At 44.8% G+C, this 18,593-nt stretch overlaps 1 protein-coding gene across 1 annotated transcript in view; it reads right to left on the bottom strand.

Annotated features, from left to right (window-relative positions):
* Positions 1 to 18,593, bottom strand: part of SDHA (succinate dehydrogenase complex flavoprotein subunit A) — a gene marked incomplete at both ends in the record, with an annotated part of 34,517 nt that overhangs the window by 12,837 nt on the left and 3,087 nt on the right. The window contains 6 exons of the mRNA XM_080712192.1: positions 2,590 to 2,714; positions 5,623 to 5,771; positions 7,431 to 7,595; positions 7,877 to 8,020; positions 13,917 to 14,078; positions 15,566 to 15,652. Coding sequence (XP_080568318.1) covers positions 2,590 to 2,714; positions 5,623 to 5,771; positions 7,431 to 7,595; positions 7,877 to 8,020; positions 13,917 to 14,078; positions 15,566 to 15,652 — 832 coding nt within the window. The remainder of the gene's footprint in view (positions 1 to 2,589; positions 2,715 to 5,622; positions 5,772 to 7,430; positions 7,596 to 7,876; positions 8,021 to 13,916; positions 14,079 to 15,565; positions 15,653 to 18,593) is intronic.

The raw sequence follows: 18,593 nt of genomic DNA, 5'->3' as shown, positions 1-18,593 counted from the left end.
CAGTGAGAAAGCTTTGCGCAGCACTCTGATTAAAGCCCCATGTACAAGCCAGGTGTGGCAGTGAACATCTGTAGTCCCAGTACTTGGGAGGATGACACAGGAGGAGGGCAGGTGTGCACAGGAGAACAGTATCAGCAAGTAGTGAGACTCTCAGCAACCTAGCAAGACCCTGTTTCCCTGTTCAAAAGAAAATAAAGAGGGTCTGGGGTGTAGTTGAGAGGAAGAGCGCCCCAGAGTTCAATATCCAATTTCGCAAAAAAAAAAAAAAACCCTAAAAACTAAAATAATAAGTAAAATAAAATTATATACACTGAATGCCTTTTTTTTTTTTTTTGGTGGTACTGGGGGTGGAACCCAGGGGCTTTCTACCTTCGAGCTACACTTGCAGACCTATTTTCTATTTTATTTGGAAGCAGGGTCTCACTAAGTTGCTGAGAGCCTCACTAAGTAGCTGAGGCTGGCTTTGAACCTGCGCGATCCTCCTGTCTCAGCCTCCCAAGCGTGGGGATTACAAGCGTGCGCCACCACGCCCGGCTTTACACTGAATGTCTTGACTATTGTTTTAACCTATAAAAACAGTATACTTTTACACCATAAAAATGCAGTGGCTTCTTTGGGAATTAACAACTAGCAAGGAGAATTCCTATGTGAAATACCCAAGTGGCAACAATGAAACTAATTGGTACTAGGATGGTTAACACTTAGTGTGCACTTTCTATGGACAGGTGTACCTGTTGTATACACACTTAAGTGCTATGCAGCTCCAGGTGACACCCCTATCCTCAGAGATGAGCAGGTGAAAGCTTAGTACTAGTCCAGGTCAGGCAGCTGGCAAGGGTAGAGCCCAAATCCAAATCAGGTGGCACAGTGTGGCCTGTGCTCCAAACCATGACTATGCTCCTCAATGTAATGAAAGCAAAAAATGCCAAATAACTAACTAAATAAATGAATGTGACTTGAGAGCTAAAATTTTCTTGAGTACACCAAAAAGAGTTATATCTATCCTCCCTCCTTCCCTTCCTTTCTTTTTTATGTGGCACTGGGGATAGTACCCAAGGGCATTCATCTTTAAGCTACATCCTCAGCCAATTTGTTTCTTTTATTTTGAAACAAGGACTCACTAATTTGCAAGGGCTTCATGAAGTTTTTGAGGCTGAGTGTGAGCCTGTAACTCTCCTGTCTTAGCCTCCTAAGTACTGGGATCATAAGCATGCGCCACCATGCCTGGCTGGGTTACATGCTTTAAAAACTAGAATGAAAGCCGGACATGGTGGCACACGCTTGTAATCCCAGAATTTGGCAAGCTGAGACAGGAGAATCGTGGTTCAAAGACAACCTCAGCTACTACTTAATGAGGCCCTTTGCAATTCAGTGAGACCGTTTCAAAAAATAAAAAAAAATAAAAAATAGGACTGGGGATGTAGCTCAGAGGTAGAATGGGTTCCACCCCTAGTACCACATACACGCACACAAAATGAAACAACTAGAATGGAAATTCTTGCCTTTCATCTGCTTTAGTTTTTCCTGGTGGCATTTTTTAGGTGGTTCATTTATCAGCTGTCGGGAAGGAAGCATAAGCGATGAAGCTCTAAGTATCACACATTAGAGAGGGATCTGGAGGCTCAGCCGCATTTCACTCAATAGCAACAACAGCAGCAAGTCAAATGGTTCTTCTTCCTTGTTTGCAGTACCGGGGATGGAACCCTGGGGCATTTTACCTCTGAGCTAAACCCCCTCCAGCCCTGCTTTTTAGTCTTTTTAAAAAAATTTTGAAACAGGGTGTCACTGAATTGCAAAGGGCCTCACTAAGTAGCTGAGGCTGTCCACAAACTGCAATCTTCCAGTCTTCGCCTCCTGAATGCTGGGATCACAAGTACACGCCACCATGCCTAGCTATCAAACATGTTTCTTATTGCTTATCTCTGTTACGGATGAGAGAGGATGTACTGACAGAACAGAGAGAGAAAGTTCCTGCTGCAGCATTGTGGAGCCTCAGGTGCAGGTCAGGAGAGCAGCCAGGAGCAGGAGCATCACCTTGGCAGCACACACCCCTTTCTCAGCCTCACTTCTGGGTAACGTCTCATGAACTCAAGACCGGAATGATCATTTATCATTTGCATGCTCAACCATTCCATTGGCCCAGGAACAGATCACCATGACTAGCTCCCTCCTTCATCAAAACCCTAACTGAAGCTCAGGTGGATTCCCACCTGTCATATCTGCTTCTTAACTTCATATCCCATTACCAAGGAGAATGACATTTCCTACACAAAACTGAAATCTGCCTAAAGCACTTCTCCAGTTTTGTAATCTTTCTACCTCTCAGGACATCTACCCAGTAAATATTGACCGAGGTCCCAATATGTCCTGGGTACTGGGCACAGCAATACTTGAGATACTGCCCGTTTGCTACTGGGGTAAGTACCACCAAGGAAATGCTAGGGCTCTCCACGGAAGACATTATGATGGAGACCTGAACTGCTTCAAGGACCCAAGACAGAAGGAATTGACAATCAGAAGCATGTCAGTGCATGAAACCATACAGAGCCCGCAAGATACAAAGAGGCCCAATGCCAGAGCCCTTCCTACCTGTGGGGTGGAACTGAACAAACTCCAAGTCCTGGCAGGGAAGCCCCGCCCTGGTGATCATGGCCGTGCCGTCGCCAGTGCTTGTGTGGGCAGATGTGCAGCTGAAGTAGGTGCGACCATACCCTCTGCAAAGAACGAGGCACGTGAGTGCACAGCAGCTCCCCAAGGCCCTCGGTCTTGGGGACTACAGCCAACCCTGGGGCACCATCTGTACCCCCCACACGCCACAATGGTACCACCTTGGGAGGAGCCCTGGGGAGAGTGGAGCGACACTTGCCAGTATTACAGTACTTTGTGCTATCTGAGCAATTTCCCTGGTACATTTACATTGCTTTCATAATAAAAATTTTTAAAGCTTGTAGATTTTCTTTTGTTGTGTGTGTGGTACTGGGGATGGAACCCAGGGGCATTCTACCTTTGAGCTACATCCCCCACACAATTTTATTCTTTTATTTTGAATTTTTTTTTCGGTACTGAGGATAGAACCCAGGGTCATTCTACCTCTGAGGGACATCCCCAGACCTACTTTTTTATTCTTTATTTTCAAACAGGGTCTCACTGAGTTGCAGAGGGCCTCACTAAGTACCTGAGGCTATCCGCGAACCACCATCCTCCTATCTCTGCCTACCAGATGCTGGGATTACAAGTGTGAGCCACCACACCTGGCTTATTTTGAAAATCTGAAACAGGGTCTAAGTTGCAGAGGACCTCATTAAGTTGCTGAGGCTGGCTGTGAACTTGTGATCCTCCTGTCTCAACCTTCCAAGTACTGGGATTACAAGCATGTGCTACCATGCCCGGTTTCCGGCTAATGGATTTGTTTTTACTTTTCCCCCAGCTTTACCAACGTATGAGGGACACACACACACACACACACACACACACACACACACACACACACTCAGATGGCCTACATGATATGCTGCTATGTGTACATGGTGAATAAACCTACCACAAGGTCGCTAACACATCCACCACCTCATAGTTACCCTTTTTTTGGGTGGTGTGTACACTTCAGATCTACTCTCTTAATAAGATTTGGGTATACATACATTATTATTATGGCCAGAATGCTGTGTGGTCAGTCTCAGAACATAGTCACCTAATGACTGAAAGTCGTACTTCTGACAAACATTCTGACTCCGAGTTTGACATTTTTAGATTCCACACACAAGGGAAATCATGTGGTGTTTTTCTTTGCTTGGCTATTGCACTTAGCACAGTGTCTTCCATACAGTCACAAGTGACAGAATGTACTTCTTTCCTTTGGCTGAATAATATTCCAGTCTATACAGAAGACATTTTCTTTTCCATCAACAGACATGTAAGTTGATTCTGTATCTTGGCTATTGTGAATGAATTTTCACACCCATGAACATGGGTGTGAAAATATTTTCATGATGGGCTGACTTTACTTCCTTTGGATAGTGGGATTGCATGGTAGGACATAAAATATTTTTAGTTTTCAGAGAAACTTCTGCACTGACTACCAATTTACGCTCCTATCAACAGATTATATCTTTTTGATATTAGCCATCCTGACAGGTGTGAGGTGATTCCTCCTCCATAATCCCATCGATAGTCTGTATCTTTCTGTATGAGCCATCCTAACAGGCATGAGACAATAGCTTCCTGTAGTTTTTATTTGAACTCCCTTAATGATCAGTGATGTTGAGTACCTTTAAATAAACCTATGGGCTGTTTGTGTGTCTTCTTTGGAAAAATAAATGTGTACCAGGTATTATGCCCATGTTTTAATTACATTTTTATTTTTTTTTTTGCAGTACTAGGGATGGAACCCAGGGGCATTCTACCTCCAAGCTACACCCCCAGCCCTATTTTTTATTCTTTATTTTGAAACAGGGTCTCACTGAGTTGTAAAGGGCCTCATTAAGTAGCTGAGGCTGGCCGTGAACCGCGATCCTCCTTATCTCAACCTCCCGAATGCAGGGAGTACAAGTGTGCGGCTTTTTTTTTTTTTAATTATTCAACTAAGTTCAGTATATTTTTTGGATAGTAACCCCTTATCACACAAATGGTTTGCAAATATTCTCTCCTAAAACTACAGGGCTGCCATTTCACTTTGCTGTTTCCTCTGCTGTGTAAAAACTTTTTTTTTTTTTTGTTGTGGGTCTCGGGATGGAACCCAGGGGCATTTGACTTCCAAGATCCACACCTTGCCCTAATTTTTTATTCTTTATTTTGAAACAGGGTCTCACTAAGTTATGGTGGGCCTCACTAAGTAGCTGAGGCTTTCCACGAACCACAATCCTCCTGTCTCTGCCTCCCAAATGCTGGGATCACAAGCGTGCGCCACCATGCCTGGCTTAAAACTTCTTAATTTTTAAAGTCGTAAAATTGATCATGTATACAGTGAAATTTTCTTTTTTTATCCCATGAACAGACAACTTTCTATTCTATAATCGACAATCACTAAAGAAAGATTATACCAGATTGCCAAGTGACTCTTCAGGCCTCGGCTTCCTCACATAATGTAGGAGGGTAAAACTGCGTGTGATCTTAGTTCCTCCTCACCGCAACCTGAGTGCAGCCTGTGCTGTGACTGAGGGCTGCTCTGTGTGTGCTCTGCCACCTTTGGAGGTGAAAACCAAGGCTCAGAATCATTATCCTATACTGCCCACATTTTTATTGAAGAAACTACTTTTTTGTATGTGGTGCTGGGGCTCACACTTAGGGCCCTGTGACTAGTAGGCAAACATTCTAGCACTGAGCTACAGCCCCAGCCCTAAAGAAACTCTGGAACTCAACTTTTCTATAAAAAATTGAACGATAGCTGGGTGTGGTGGCGCACGCTTGTAATCCCCGCGTTTGAGAGGCTGAGACAGGAGGATCACGCAGGTTCGAAGCCAGCCTCAGCTACTTAGTGAGGCTCTCAGTAACTTAGTGAGACCCTGTTTCCAAATAAAATATAAAATGGGTCTGGGAGTATAGCCTGGAGGTAGAAAGCCCCTGGGTTCCACTCCCAGTACCACCAAAAAAAAAAAAATTAAATGATTAAAATTAGATTCCTACCCAGTAGCAACAACAGTGTTCTTTGCTTTTATGCGATGTATGGTCCCATCTTCTATGCACAGGGCAATAACTCCACGACACTCCCCATTTTCCATCAGGAGATCCAAGGCAAAATACTCCACAAAATAGCTGGTATCATATCGCAGAGACTATAAGACAAAAGACCTCACATTCTAAACTGCACTTAAGCAGATTGCTAAACCAACAAGCATTTAAAATGTGACAGGTTAAACCATGTGGAAAGGTTCAAGAACTTGACCGAGTTTGGTTAACAAGTGGACTAGATAACTCGCTAGAGTTTGAAATGTAGCCACAGGCTGCAACTCAAATCATTGTCAGGGCCTGTGATATCGTCGGAGTACAAAAGGCACGCTATGTTTAGCAGTGCATACAAAGCACGTGAGCAAACACTCAACAATCCATGCCAGAGAGGCTTTGAGTCGCTCACAATTTGGCAACATGTCTCTTATTTCTGCACAACCTTAGTAAATACTTCAGGCTTTCTGCTGGCCTTGTGTAGCACTGAATGTCCTCAGGTGATACCAGAGTGAGGCCCACATACCTTGGGATCATGACCCAGAAAAGAGCTGCAGGCCACATGCAGCCACTACATTAACCAAAATTAATAAACATTCAGTTCCTCAGTCACACCAGCCATATCTGCAATGGCCACATGGGGCTAGCGGCCAGCTAACTGGACAGTGCAAATAAACCCAATTCCACCCAGAGTTCAACATTGGAGGCACTGCCTGGGCTGCATCTGATGGTTCCCAAATGAGGGCAAGTGGCTTTCAGGAGTCTGGGCCATCTCGAGACAATATGAGGACAGATAGGTCCTGTCACACATTTATTAACATACTCAGCCACAGAGAAGATAATACTTTCAAATTAATTTCCTGTCCCCATCTATCTATAAACAACAGAGCTCAGAATATTCATTATCTGATCATGCCAAAGCGGGCCCTGATGATCCAATGACTACTGTCCCTCAAACCTTCACCCAATTTTTAAGTTAAATAATAAATCTATCACTTCAGGAATTCAGATATAGTGAAAGAGCCTTAGAATATTTATTTTTACACTTAGAGCATGAGAGGCCACAAGTTCAACCCAGCGTGCAATTATTACTCATTTCATTTTCCACAAGAGATACAAGAAATGACACATTGCCTTAAAGACAGCTTTTTACAGCATCTGTTCGGTACTTTCACATTAACAATTACTATAGGTATTGAGCTATGGGCTGCCACACAAAGTTGTTCTCTGTTGATTTTTCTTTCAGTGGTACTGGAGATTGAACCCATGGGTATTCTACCACTGAATTATATCCACTTCAATATTTTATCTTTTTTTGTGTGTGTGTGTGTGTGGTACTGGGGATAGAACCCAGGGGCTTTGTACCTTCGAGTTACACCCTTAGCCCTATTTTTTAGTCTTTTTTTATTTTTGAAACTTCAAAATTGCAAAGGGCCTTGCTAAGTAGCTGAGGCTATCCACGAACCACGATCTTCCAGTCTTTGCCTCCCTCATGCTGGGATTACAAGTGTGCACCATCACACCCAGCCCCAATTTTATCTTGAAATAGGAGCTTGCTAAAGTACTATACTCTGGCACTGGACCTTTGATCCTCCTATCTCAGCTTTCCAAGTACTGGGATTACAGGTATGCACCACTGCACCTGGCTTCTCTGCTGCTTTTAAGAATCCCGTGGAATGGCTTCCTGCTCTGCTGAGCCACTCCCAGGGGACCACAAGCCTTGCCTGTCCAGACTTCTCATCATGTCTCCTTCACCCCAGGGGCAACCTCACCCTTCCATACAAGGTGTGCAGAAGTGAGTGGCCTGTCCGATCAGCCACACAGCAGCACCGATGGGCCTGCCCGCCTTTTCCAAATTTGAGGCTCTGTCCACCAAATGCACGCTGATAAATCCTTCCATCTTCAGTTCTGCTAAATGGCATGCCATAATTTTCTAGCTGTGAAAACAAGAACTGATTACCTTAGGGAGCAGAAATATTCGTGGCTAATTTGCACTCAACAGGTCAGTACTCACCTATATACTATACACTAATGTTTTATGAAAATGTCGACACTCCAGTTAAATGAACTAATAAAGTTACAGAAAAAGATTTCCCTTGTGAGCTCAGCTCATCATCATTCTTTCAGCTGGTTATGTCCACCAGTTCCTTGCTTTCTTCAGGACTCCCTTTGTATTAGCACCAGACTGTGAGAGGACCGAAAACTAGAGTTACATTACCTCAACCACTGATGCAGGGGCCTGCTCTGTCATGTAATGGATGGCATCCTGGTCCCCAAGCCAGTCAGAGCCCTTCACGGTGTCATAGAAATGCCACCTCCAGTTGTCCTCTTCCATGTTCCCCAGAGCAGCATTGATTCCACCCTGGAAGCACACGCACTGCTCAGAGGCTTACTACCTGGAGCCACACTTGCACCTTCCAGCCCACATCCCAGACTCACTGCTGAGAAAGCAACTCCCCAGCTGGGCGTGGCTGCACATGCTTGTAATCCCAGCATTTGGGAGGCTGAGATGGGAGGATCACGGTTCACAGACAGCCTCAGCTATTTAGTGAGGCCCTTTGCAACTCAGTGAGACCCTGTTTCAAAATAAAGAATAAAAAAACAGGGATGGGGGTGGAGCTTGGAGGCAGAATGCCCCTGGGTTCCATCCCCAGTACTGCAAAAAAAAAAAAAAAAAAAAAAAGAAAGAAAGAAAGAAAGAAAGAAAGAAAGAAAGGAGAAAAAGAAAGCAACTCCCCTTGCAGTGCTTCCCTGGGAGCTAGGTCAGTGAGGGAGGTCAGGTCCCATGACAAGCCATACATCTGAACCCTTTTTGCAGTGGAAAAGCTGACCCTCCAAGGGACACCAGGAGGACAGAAGTGGAAAGGGTGCATGAAATGTGCCTACTGCTTAACTAGCTGGCACATTAAGGCACTCAAAATATCTACCTGGTAATTTCTTTCTTTTTTTTTTTTGGTGGTACTGGGGGTGGAACCCAGGAGCCTTCTACCTTCAGGCTATACTCCCAGACCTAGTTTATACTTTATTTGGAAACAGAGTCTCAATAAGTTGCTGAGAGCCTCACTAAGTAGCTGGGGCTGGCTTTGAACCTGTGCCATCCTCCTGTCTCAGCCTCCCAAGCGTGGGGTTACCAGTGTGTGCCACCACACCCGGCCTACGCGGTAATTTCATGACCAAATGTTCCCAATGTCACTTACTGTGTTAAAGAGTAGAAGCACTTCCTGCCATGTAACACACCCCAACCTCAAGGGCCACACAGCCTGCCCACTCCCTTTGGCTGCATGTGAGCTTCACCCCATCTCATCCCTTAAAGAGTCACGGCATACAGCAGTACAGGGACAAACGGCAACTCTCCCATTTTCTCCCACTTAACTTCTTTTTCACAAGTAAATGCATAACGACTGGCGTCAGTGTAGGAGGCGTCGTCCCCAGGGCAATGATGCTAAGAGGTGGAGACCTCCAGGCAGCCCTTACATCACTGCAGGTGCGCCCTAGGAAGGGACTAAAGCTGCTCCTGTAGAACTCTGGTCAGGTCTTTCAAGAAAGTTGTCAAAAGGTAAGACTGGCCTTTCCTGCGCTCCGGCTCCCAAGCTCTTCCTTCCACATGCACCCTCAGCATGCCACTCACCGTTGATGGTAGAGGTCAAGGGTCCCAGACACCAAGCACAGGAGGAACTGCCCAATATCAGAATTTCAGCCTCCAAAACTCTGAGCTAAATATCTTTTCTTCATACAGAAACCAGCCTTAGGTATTTTTTTAAAGAAATGGAAAATGACCTAATACACACATTTCCTAACTTCCTTCCCCTCCCAAATGTTGTTGAATTACAACTTTTGAGTCAAACAGACCCAAGCTGAATTCCTCCCTTCACTAGTAGTGCTGTAACTCAGTTCCTTACTTACAATACCTTCCAGTTACAACGCCTTCACGAGAACAGAACTCAGACACTTGCAGTAACAAGCTGCCGTGACTTCCCTTCCTTCCAGGACCCTCCAGTTGTAAACTAGCAGTAAGTCATCCAGTTCTCCCCTTCCCTTTTTTTTTTTTTTTTCAGTATTGGGGATTAAACCCAGAGTCTCATTAGGTTGCTCGCTACTTACTGAGGCTGACTTTCAATTTGTGATCTTCCAGTCTTGGCCTCCTGACTACTGTGATTTCAGGGGTTTTGCCCACTAAGCTTAGCTCTTCCTTTCCTTTCAGAATCCTCCAACTCTAAACTCAAGTTCCTTCTTCTCTCTCCAATTGACACAACATAAGTCACCTAGTTCCTCCTTTCCTTCCTTATAAACTTCCACTATAAACTTGAGATAAGTCACCCAGTACTTCTCTCCCTTCTCTAGTAGATGATTCGGGTAAAAACGAATAACAATGAAAACCACGTTAAGTTCCATAATACAGCTGGGCATGGTGGTGCATGCCTATAATCCCAGTGCTTGGAAGGCTGAGACAGGCAGATTCAAGGACAGACTCAGCAAGTTGCGAGATTCTCAACCTAGTGAGACCCTGTTTCAAAACTAAAAATTAAAAATATTAGGACCAAGCTGGGCGTGGTGGCACATGCTTGTAATCCCAGCATTCTGGAGGCTGAGACAGGAGGATCACGGTTCGAGGACAGCCTTAGCTACTACTTAGTGAGGCCCTTTGTAACTCAGTGAGACCCTGTTTTAGAATAAAGAATAAAAAATAGGGCTGGGGGTGCAGCTCAGAGGTAGAATGCCCCTGGGCTCCATCCCCAGGACGCAATAAATGAATACATAAATAAAATAAATAAAAATATTAGGACTGGGTGTATAGCTCAGAGTTAGAGTGACCCTGGGTTCAATCCCCCATTACACACACACACACACACACACACACACACACACACACACACACTCCATAACAGTAGTAGAATACAGAAAACTAGTCTGGAAGTAACAGAAAAATAGCAGTATGCACATCATGAATGTTAGCCATGATTTTACTGTAACCACCTTGAAAACCAGGGCCACCAGTGCTGGTCTCCTGAGAGTTTCCAGTTCTCTCTGGAATCCCGAGGTTCCCATCAGGTCTACTTTCCCCCAGTTCAGGCTTCAGAGAACTAGCATTCCCTATCCTTTTCTCATTCTTTACTTTATACTATTATAAAACATGACAGTAATTACATGTTCGTATCCACTTTTTCTTTTACGCCATGATTTCTTTGAGGAGGCATGTATTCTTTCTTATTTACTTACTGAGTACTAGAGATGGAACCCAGGGACATTCTACTCCTGAGCTACAGCCCCAGCCCTATTTCTTAGTCTTTTTATTTTTTGGTTTTTTACAGGTCTGGGGATGGAACCAAGGGGCATATGACCTCCAAGCTACGCCCCATGCGCTATTTTTTTTTTTTTTTTATTCTTTATTTTGAAACCAGGTCTCACTGAATTGCAGAGGGCCTCACTAAGTAGCTGAGGCTGTCCTCAAACTGCAATCTTCTTGGTCTCAGCCTCCCAAATGCTGGGATTACAACCATGTGTCACCACTCCCTGCTAGTCTTTTGAAACAGTGTCTCACGGAGTTGCAAAGGGCCTTGCTTTGCTAAGTAGTTGAGGCCATCCCTGAACTGTGATCCTCCAGTCTCCACCTCCCAAATGCTGGGATTACAAGTGTACACCACCCGCCACCCGGCCAAGGATGCATTCTTTTTTTTTTTGAGGTATTGGGATTGGAACCCAGGGGCATCCTACCTCTGAGCTACAACCCCAGCCCCCTATTTTTAATTGTGTTGTGGAAGGCCTCACTAAATAGCTGAGGCTATTGGTGAACCATGATCCTCCTGTCTCAGCCTCCCAAATACTGGGATTACAAGCATGCACCACCACACCTGGCCCATTTTGTTTTTTAAAACAGGGTCTCCCTCGGTTGCTGAGAATCTCTGTAGGTAGCTAAGATTATCCATGAAGCTGGGTGTGGTGGTGCACGCTTGTAATCCCTGCGCTTGGGAGGCTGAGACAGGAGGATCGCACAGGTTCGAAGCCAGCCTCACCTACTTAGTGAGGCTCTCAGCAACTTAGTGAGACCCTGTTTCCAAATAAAATAGAAAATAGGTCTGGGAGTATAGCCCGGAGGTAGGAGGCCTCTGGGTTCCACCCCAGTACCACCACCAAAAAAAAAAAAAAAAAAAAAAAAAGGCTCTGGGAGTATAACCCAGAAGTAGAAAGCCTCTGGGTTCCACCCCCAGTACCACCACCACCACAAAAAAAAAAATTACCCATGAACCTATCATCCTGTCTGAGCCTTCCAATTATTGGGATTACAAACTAAATGCCTGAGGAATGTGTCTCAGGCTGTTCCAGCCACAGCAGTGACCAAGCAGACTTCTCCTGGCTCCTAGAAGTCACTATACACTGCTGTCTCTACAAGGAAACATATTCCAAACACTGGGAAAGACAAATGTGATTTCGGAAAACTACCTGCATACAAGCTTTGTATAATCTATGGTGAGCGAGAGTGAAATAAAATTATAAAATTACTACATATCTGTGGGGAGCCATTGAGGTTTTCCCCTAGATTAGTGTCTCTGACTCAGCTGACCGTCCTTCGCCCAGAGTCAACAAGGTTTGGGGAGAAGATCAGATGGCGATGGCACGAGGGTACTGATTAACCTATCTGTATTGTATGTGCTTTGGATTGGTCTGTATTGTATTCCGGTGGCGATGGCACGAGAATGTTGATTGACCTGTAGCAGTGTATAAATACCTCTGGAAAAACAATCCCAGCGTCGGTGTCGCGCAAAAAAGATGAGAATGACCCAGAAATAGGTGTTGGCCAGGAGCGTTGGCACAATAGAGAATACTGACCCAGGCATAGTTGTCGACCGGTAGGAAGTATTGACCCAGACAGGGGTCGGCCAGTAGAGATAATAGGCTGGTGGCTCCCCCACGTTAGAATTAAAAATCCTTTATCCTCATGCCTCTCTTCAGAACCTGTACTCTTGCCGGCTGGCTCTAGCACATATCCCTCTACTTCAGTCTTCCTTTAAATTGAACACACCCAAGGACATGGTTTCTCCCATCCAAGTACTAACCAGGCCTGACCCTGCTTAGTTTCTAAGATCAAGTGAATTCAGGATGTAATGTATTAGTCCAGTTCTTCTACCCTGCACACCCATGCCAACATCAAGCTCAAAGTGTGCTGCAGTATGGAATGTCTCCCAAAGGCCCCCATGTCAAGGCTTGGTCACCAGCCCACAGTGCTCTTGGGGTGTGTGCAGAACCTTCAGAAGGTGGGTGGAGCCTAGTGGAAGTAAAGTTATGTCATTGGGGTGTGCCCTTGAAAGGGACACTGTAAACTTGGTCCTTCTCTCTCACTTCCCAGAGACCATAAAGTAAGCAGCCTCCCTTGCTACACGCTCTTGCCCCTCAATAGGTACGGCGCCACCACAGCCCAAAGCAACTGGGTCAAGTAGCCACAGACTAAAATTCCTGAAGCGAACTGAAACAAACCTTTTCACCTTTTTTTGTGGTACTGGGGACTGAAACTAAGGGCATCCTACCTCTGAGCTACATCCTCAGCCCTATTTATTTTTTATTTTGAAATAGAATCTCAATAAGTTGTAGAGGACCTCACAAGGCTGCTGAGGCTGGCTACAAACCTGTGATACTCCTGTCTCAGCCTCCCAAATACTGGGATTATAGGCCTGCACCACAGCGTCGAGCTAACTTTTCCACCATTTATTTATTTATTTATTTATTTATTTATTTATTTATTTATTTATTTGCAGTACTGGGGAGCTATACCCCCAGCCCTAATTTTTTTCTTTATTTTGAAATAGGGTCTCACTGAGTCACAGAGGGTCTCACTTAGTAGCTGAGGCTGTCCGTGAACCTGGATCCTCCTGTCTCAGTCTCCCAGATACTGGGATTACAAGTGTGCACCACCATGCCCGGCTGTCCACCTTTTAAATTGATTGCCTCAGGTATTTTTTCAGTAACAAAAAAGCTGATTAGCACATAAGACCTGGACTGTGCAAGCATATTTCAGACCCATAAACACTGCAGAGGAAGGTGAACCATGACAGAGAGGGCAGTACTGGGTGGCACAGAAGGAGACCGAGTTAATGATGACAAGCCGGCTCCAGCCCCACGTGGTTCCCGGGGAAGAGGCTCCCAGCAGTGACTGTCATGTGAGAGTGAGTCCAGTGGGTGGCGGAGGCTGCTGAGGCACCTCCAAGCAGAGGCACCTCTCTGCTCTATGTGGCCCGCCCCAAGAGCAGAGAGGGCTGTTCTCTTACCTGTGCTGCAACAGTGTGTGACCGGGTGGGAAAGAGCTTCGTGAGGCATGCAGTGTTGAACCCTGCCTCAGAAAGACCAAATGCGGCTCGCAAGCCTGCCCCTCCAGCACCTACTACCACTGCATCAAATTCATGATCCACAACTGGGTACTGAGTAGAAATCTGGAAAAGAAAGTTCAGCTGTCAATCACATACTCAATTGCTAAGCATTAAGAATGCAGTTATAACAGATTAGCCTGAAGACACGAGGGCAGTGTCCCGAATCAAAGCACAACAGCTCCGCACCCTGACCTGGGGAAGAGCACACATGCCTCGGGTCTGGGCATGGTGGGGACAGCCTCCTCTAGAAAAGGATCAACCACCATTGATGAATGACAGAGCGTCTGTCCCAAGGACCAGGAAACCCACAAGTAGCTGAACTGCTGTGCACTTACGGATGCACCCTCAGAAAAATCCGTTTTTGAGAAAGCTTAAAAACATGAAGGCCCCACAACCTGCAGTTCTGCCACTTCCGCCCTCCTGTTCCCATCAGGGAAGTGTGGAAACACAGGATGTAGCAACATAGTCAGCACCAGCTTTAAAGAGGTTTGTTTTTCCCAACTGTCATTTAACTTTCTGTTTCTATGCTTATATCCATATCTATACGCAAGTCTAAGTTTATAATTTAGCGTAGCTAACACTTCTCCACCTGAGATCTGCAAACTTCTTGTGAAAACAATGCATGTTGCTTTAATTTAGATAAACACATTCTGCTTCACCTGAATATAGACCACAACCCTCTCTGTGCTTAAGGGATCCAATTTATAACTGAGAAAGTACCACATAGTATTCAGGAACTATGGTAAGCATATAAGAGAAGAAGTCGTAGGCAAAGTTCTGTTTTTTCAAGAGAAAATAAGCACACTAAATAATCTTATTTGGGGGGGGGTACTGGGAAGTATAACTGAGCTACACTTCTGGCCCCCACCTTTTTGGTTTTGTTTTGAAACAAGGTATCACTAGGTTGCTGAGAATCTTGTTAAATGGCTGAGGCTGACAAGAACCTGCAATTCTCTGTCTGCCTCTTGAGTACTAGGATTACAGACATGTGCCACCACACCTGGCTTCCACAAAACCCTATTTTGAATGGGGACTACATTATCCATCACAGCAAATGCTATCCATATCTCATTACTGTGTAACCTAACTCGATAAAAATTTAAAGCTCGTCCACAGACACATTAAGAGCTATGAGCAAAAATTGTCAAAGTCTATATCTAAGTGTGTACAACTATTATTACACTAAAAATAATTTGAGCATACAATAAATGCCCGATATATTTTTTTTCCTGGTACTAGGGATGGAACCCAGGGGCATTCTACCTCTGAGCTATACCCCAGCCCACCTTTTTTATTCTTTATTTTGAAACAGGGTCTCACTGAGTTACAAAGGGCCTCACTAAGTAGCTGAGCCTGTTCGCGAACCCGGATTTCCTGTCTCAGCCTCCTAGATGCTGGGATTACAAGCGTGCGCCACCACGCCCGGCTTGCCCAAGAATTTTTCTTTAAATATGTGCACTATTGAACTATACTAAAACAAACTGGTATAGATTATTACTTCTCTAGGCCAAAATAATTGTTTATAATGAAGCAAAAAGCCATGAACTTACTGAATCTGAAACTTTAGCAGATGTCCTCTGATTCCCATCTACAGTGAAGTGAAAACCACGAGTCTGTGTCTGGAAAGCTGCAGGCCCCTGTTGGAACAGAGAGGAGTGTTAGCGTCTGGAAGGGCAACAGAAGCAGAGGGGAACTATAACTAACCTTCCTACTACCCAAATGTTCTAGAAAGTTCACTGGGACCCAGTTCAGCTCCTCCCTACCGTGACTTGACACTCCAGAGGAAGCCCTCTGGATAAAACCTTTTTCCGATAGGATACTCACTGATTCAGACACAACTTGGGGAAGAAGGCTTTCTCTGTGGCATCCTAATTTACATTACCTAGTGAAGCTCAGAATGACATTAGGTTGCATTACTAACCGAACACGTGGCGGTTTGCAAATAATGAAGCAGTGTTACTGACTGCATCCAGCCCATTCCACACTGAAGGTCCAGACCAAGCCTCCCCAGGCCTGGCAGTCACTGGGAAAGGCACTAGGCAGTGTATGGGAGAGGCTGTTGTTTTTTAGCACTTAGTAAAAGTTGTTAGGCTCAGAGTGGTGTTACCCCTTTACCCAATACACAAGGTTCCCAGCCCAAGGCTCAGCCTCACCCCCTTCTCACCGGTCTAGAAAGTGCTGCTCCCTCTGCCTGGTTGCCTCTGGTCTTTAACTGGCAAACCTCCACAACTTGCTATGACTCAGCTTAAATTCTCCATGCTACCATTTTGTGTGTGTGTGTGTGGTACTAGGGACGTGACATCTGGGCTACACTACCAGACCTATTTTATATTTTATTTGGAAACAGGGTCTCACTAAGTTGCTGAGAGCCTCACTAAGTAGCTGAGGCTGGCTTTGAACCTGCGCGATCCTCCTGTCTCAGTCTCCCAAGTACTGGGATTATAAGTGTGCACCACCATGCCCGGCTCCTTGCTACGAATATGGTACTAGTAGCCAGGTGTGGTAGTTCCTACCTGCAATCCTAGGACTTGGAGGCTGACAGGAGGATTCCAGGTTAGAGGCCATCCTTCGCAACTTGGTGAGACTATTTCAAAATAAAAAATCAGCCGAGTGTGATGGTGCACGTTTGTAATCCCCGCGCTTGGGAGGCAGAGATAGGAAGATCACACGGTTTCAAAGCCAGCCTCACTGGCTTCAGAGACCCTGTTTCCAAATAAAATATAAAATAGGTCTGGGAGTGTAGCCCAGAAGTAGAAGGCTTCCATCCCCAGTACTACCCAAAATAAATAAATAAAAAATAAAAGAGCTGGAGGTCTAGTTCAGTGGTAAAACATTCTTGGATTCGACCCCAGTATGGCTACAACAAAAAGGGAACTGGTGTCAGTGAAACCACAACCCAATATAGTGAGACAGTATTTCCATATGCTAAGATGATCAATCACAGAAGATTTATTTTCCATTCTGGCTGCATTCAGGGAAAGATACTCAGAAATACCCTAAGGAATAGTTTGGGAAATATGAGGGGAAGAGATCTGAGATGCCTTCAAGTGCTCTGGAATTTGGAAGAGCCTTTATTCAGTGGAGTAAAAAAAAAAGACAAACACGACAACATAGTCCAAGGTTTCTCCACTTCTAAGCTAGAATGATAGTTGGCAGAAACATCTGGGGCTCCTTGAAGAGCTCATGCTTCTGTTTGGAGTTGATGTAATTGAGTTATGAAGGTTATAATCCCAGAAGTGGATAAATCCATCATAATGGGTTACCCATTGGTACCGTGGATAGGCCGGTTGGGTGTGGCTAGAGGTGGGTCCTGGGGATTATATAAAGAGTCACACCACCACCACCACCATGGGTCCCTCTTGCTACAGGCCTCCATGATGAGGACACAGCCCAAGTGCCCTCCCTCACATGAACTGAGACTGAAACCATAAGAAAAAATTCTTCTTTCCTTTATGTGGCTAGATTTTTATGTTATGGCTGTAAGAATGTGGACAGATACAAGTTCTAACTACAAAATTTAGGGTTTTTTTGTGGTATTGGTAATTGAACTCAGGAGTTCAATCTCTACTATCTCTGCATTACATCCCCAAACCTGTTTTCTTATTTTGAAACAAGTCTATGTTGTTGAGGCTAGCACTGGACTTGAGATTCTCCTGTCTCAGCCTCCCAAGTACTAGGATTACAGGTGGGGACTGCTGTACCTATTTTATATCATATTTTGAGAAGAAACTATCAAACATTTTCTAACAGGAAAAAGAATGAGTAAATCTTTGAGTGGTATAACTAAAAGGTACTTAGACCTTTTGCAATAGCACAAGAGTTCAAATGAGCTGGGTGAAGTGGTCCACACTTGTAATCCCAGCATTTGGGAGGCTGAGACCAGAGGATCACAGTTCTCGGACAGCCTCAACTATTTAGTGAAGCCCTTTGCAACTCAGTGAGACCATGTTTCAAAAATAATGCCAGGCATAGTGGCACATACTTGTAATCCCAGGATTTGGGAAGACTGAAATGGGAGGATCACGGTTTACAGACAGCCTCAGCTACTTAGTAAGGCCCTTTGCAACTCAGTGAGATCCTGTTTCAAAATAAAGAATAAAAGCCGGTCAAGGTGGTGCACGTTTGTGATCCCCGCACTTGGGAGGCTGCGACAGAAGGATCACACAGGTTCGAAGCCAGCCTCAGCTAATATAGCTGAGGGTATAGCTCAGAAGTAAAATGCCCCTGGGTTCCATCCCCTGTACCGCAAAAAAAAAAAAAAAAAGAGTTCAAATGATTGAAAGGGAGAGAAAAAGTCAGAAGACCAGAGACCATTATTCTCAATAAGCAAAATGCACTCATCCTCTGATGAAATGCACCTACAAATCATGAACAAGACACTACAATCTATGCAATTACAAAAGTAGCTAAGGACCTAAAAATGGATGATACTGGGAAGACAGGATAAGTCGAGTGGCTTAAGTGATTAAGAAGATGTAACAAAATCTTCTTCCTCAAGGAAAGAGGCTGATGTCTCAAATAGACAACATACACATTAGCAAGAGAAATGGAAATAAACACCAGGGGCCAAGGAAAAAA

The sequence above is a fragment of the Muscardinus avellanarius genome (genome assembly GCF_963383645.1).
Source record: "Muscardinus avellanarius genome assembly, chromosome: 1".
Taxonomy (NCBI): domain Eukaryota; kingdom Metazoa; phylum Chordata; class Mammalia; order Rodentia; family Gliridae; genus Muscardinus; species Muscardinus avellanarius.
This window is presented reverse-complemented; position numbering and strand designations above follow the sequence as displayed.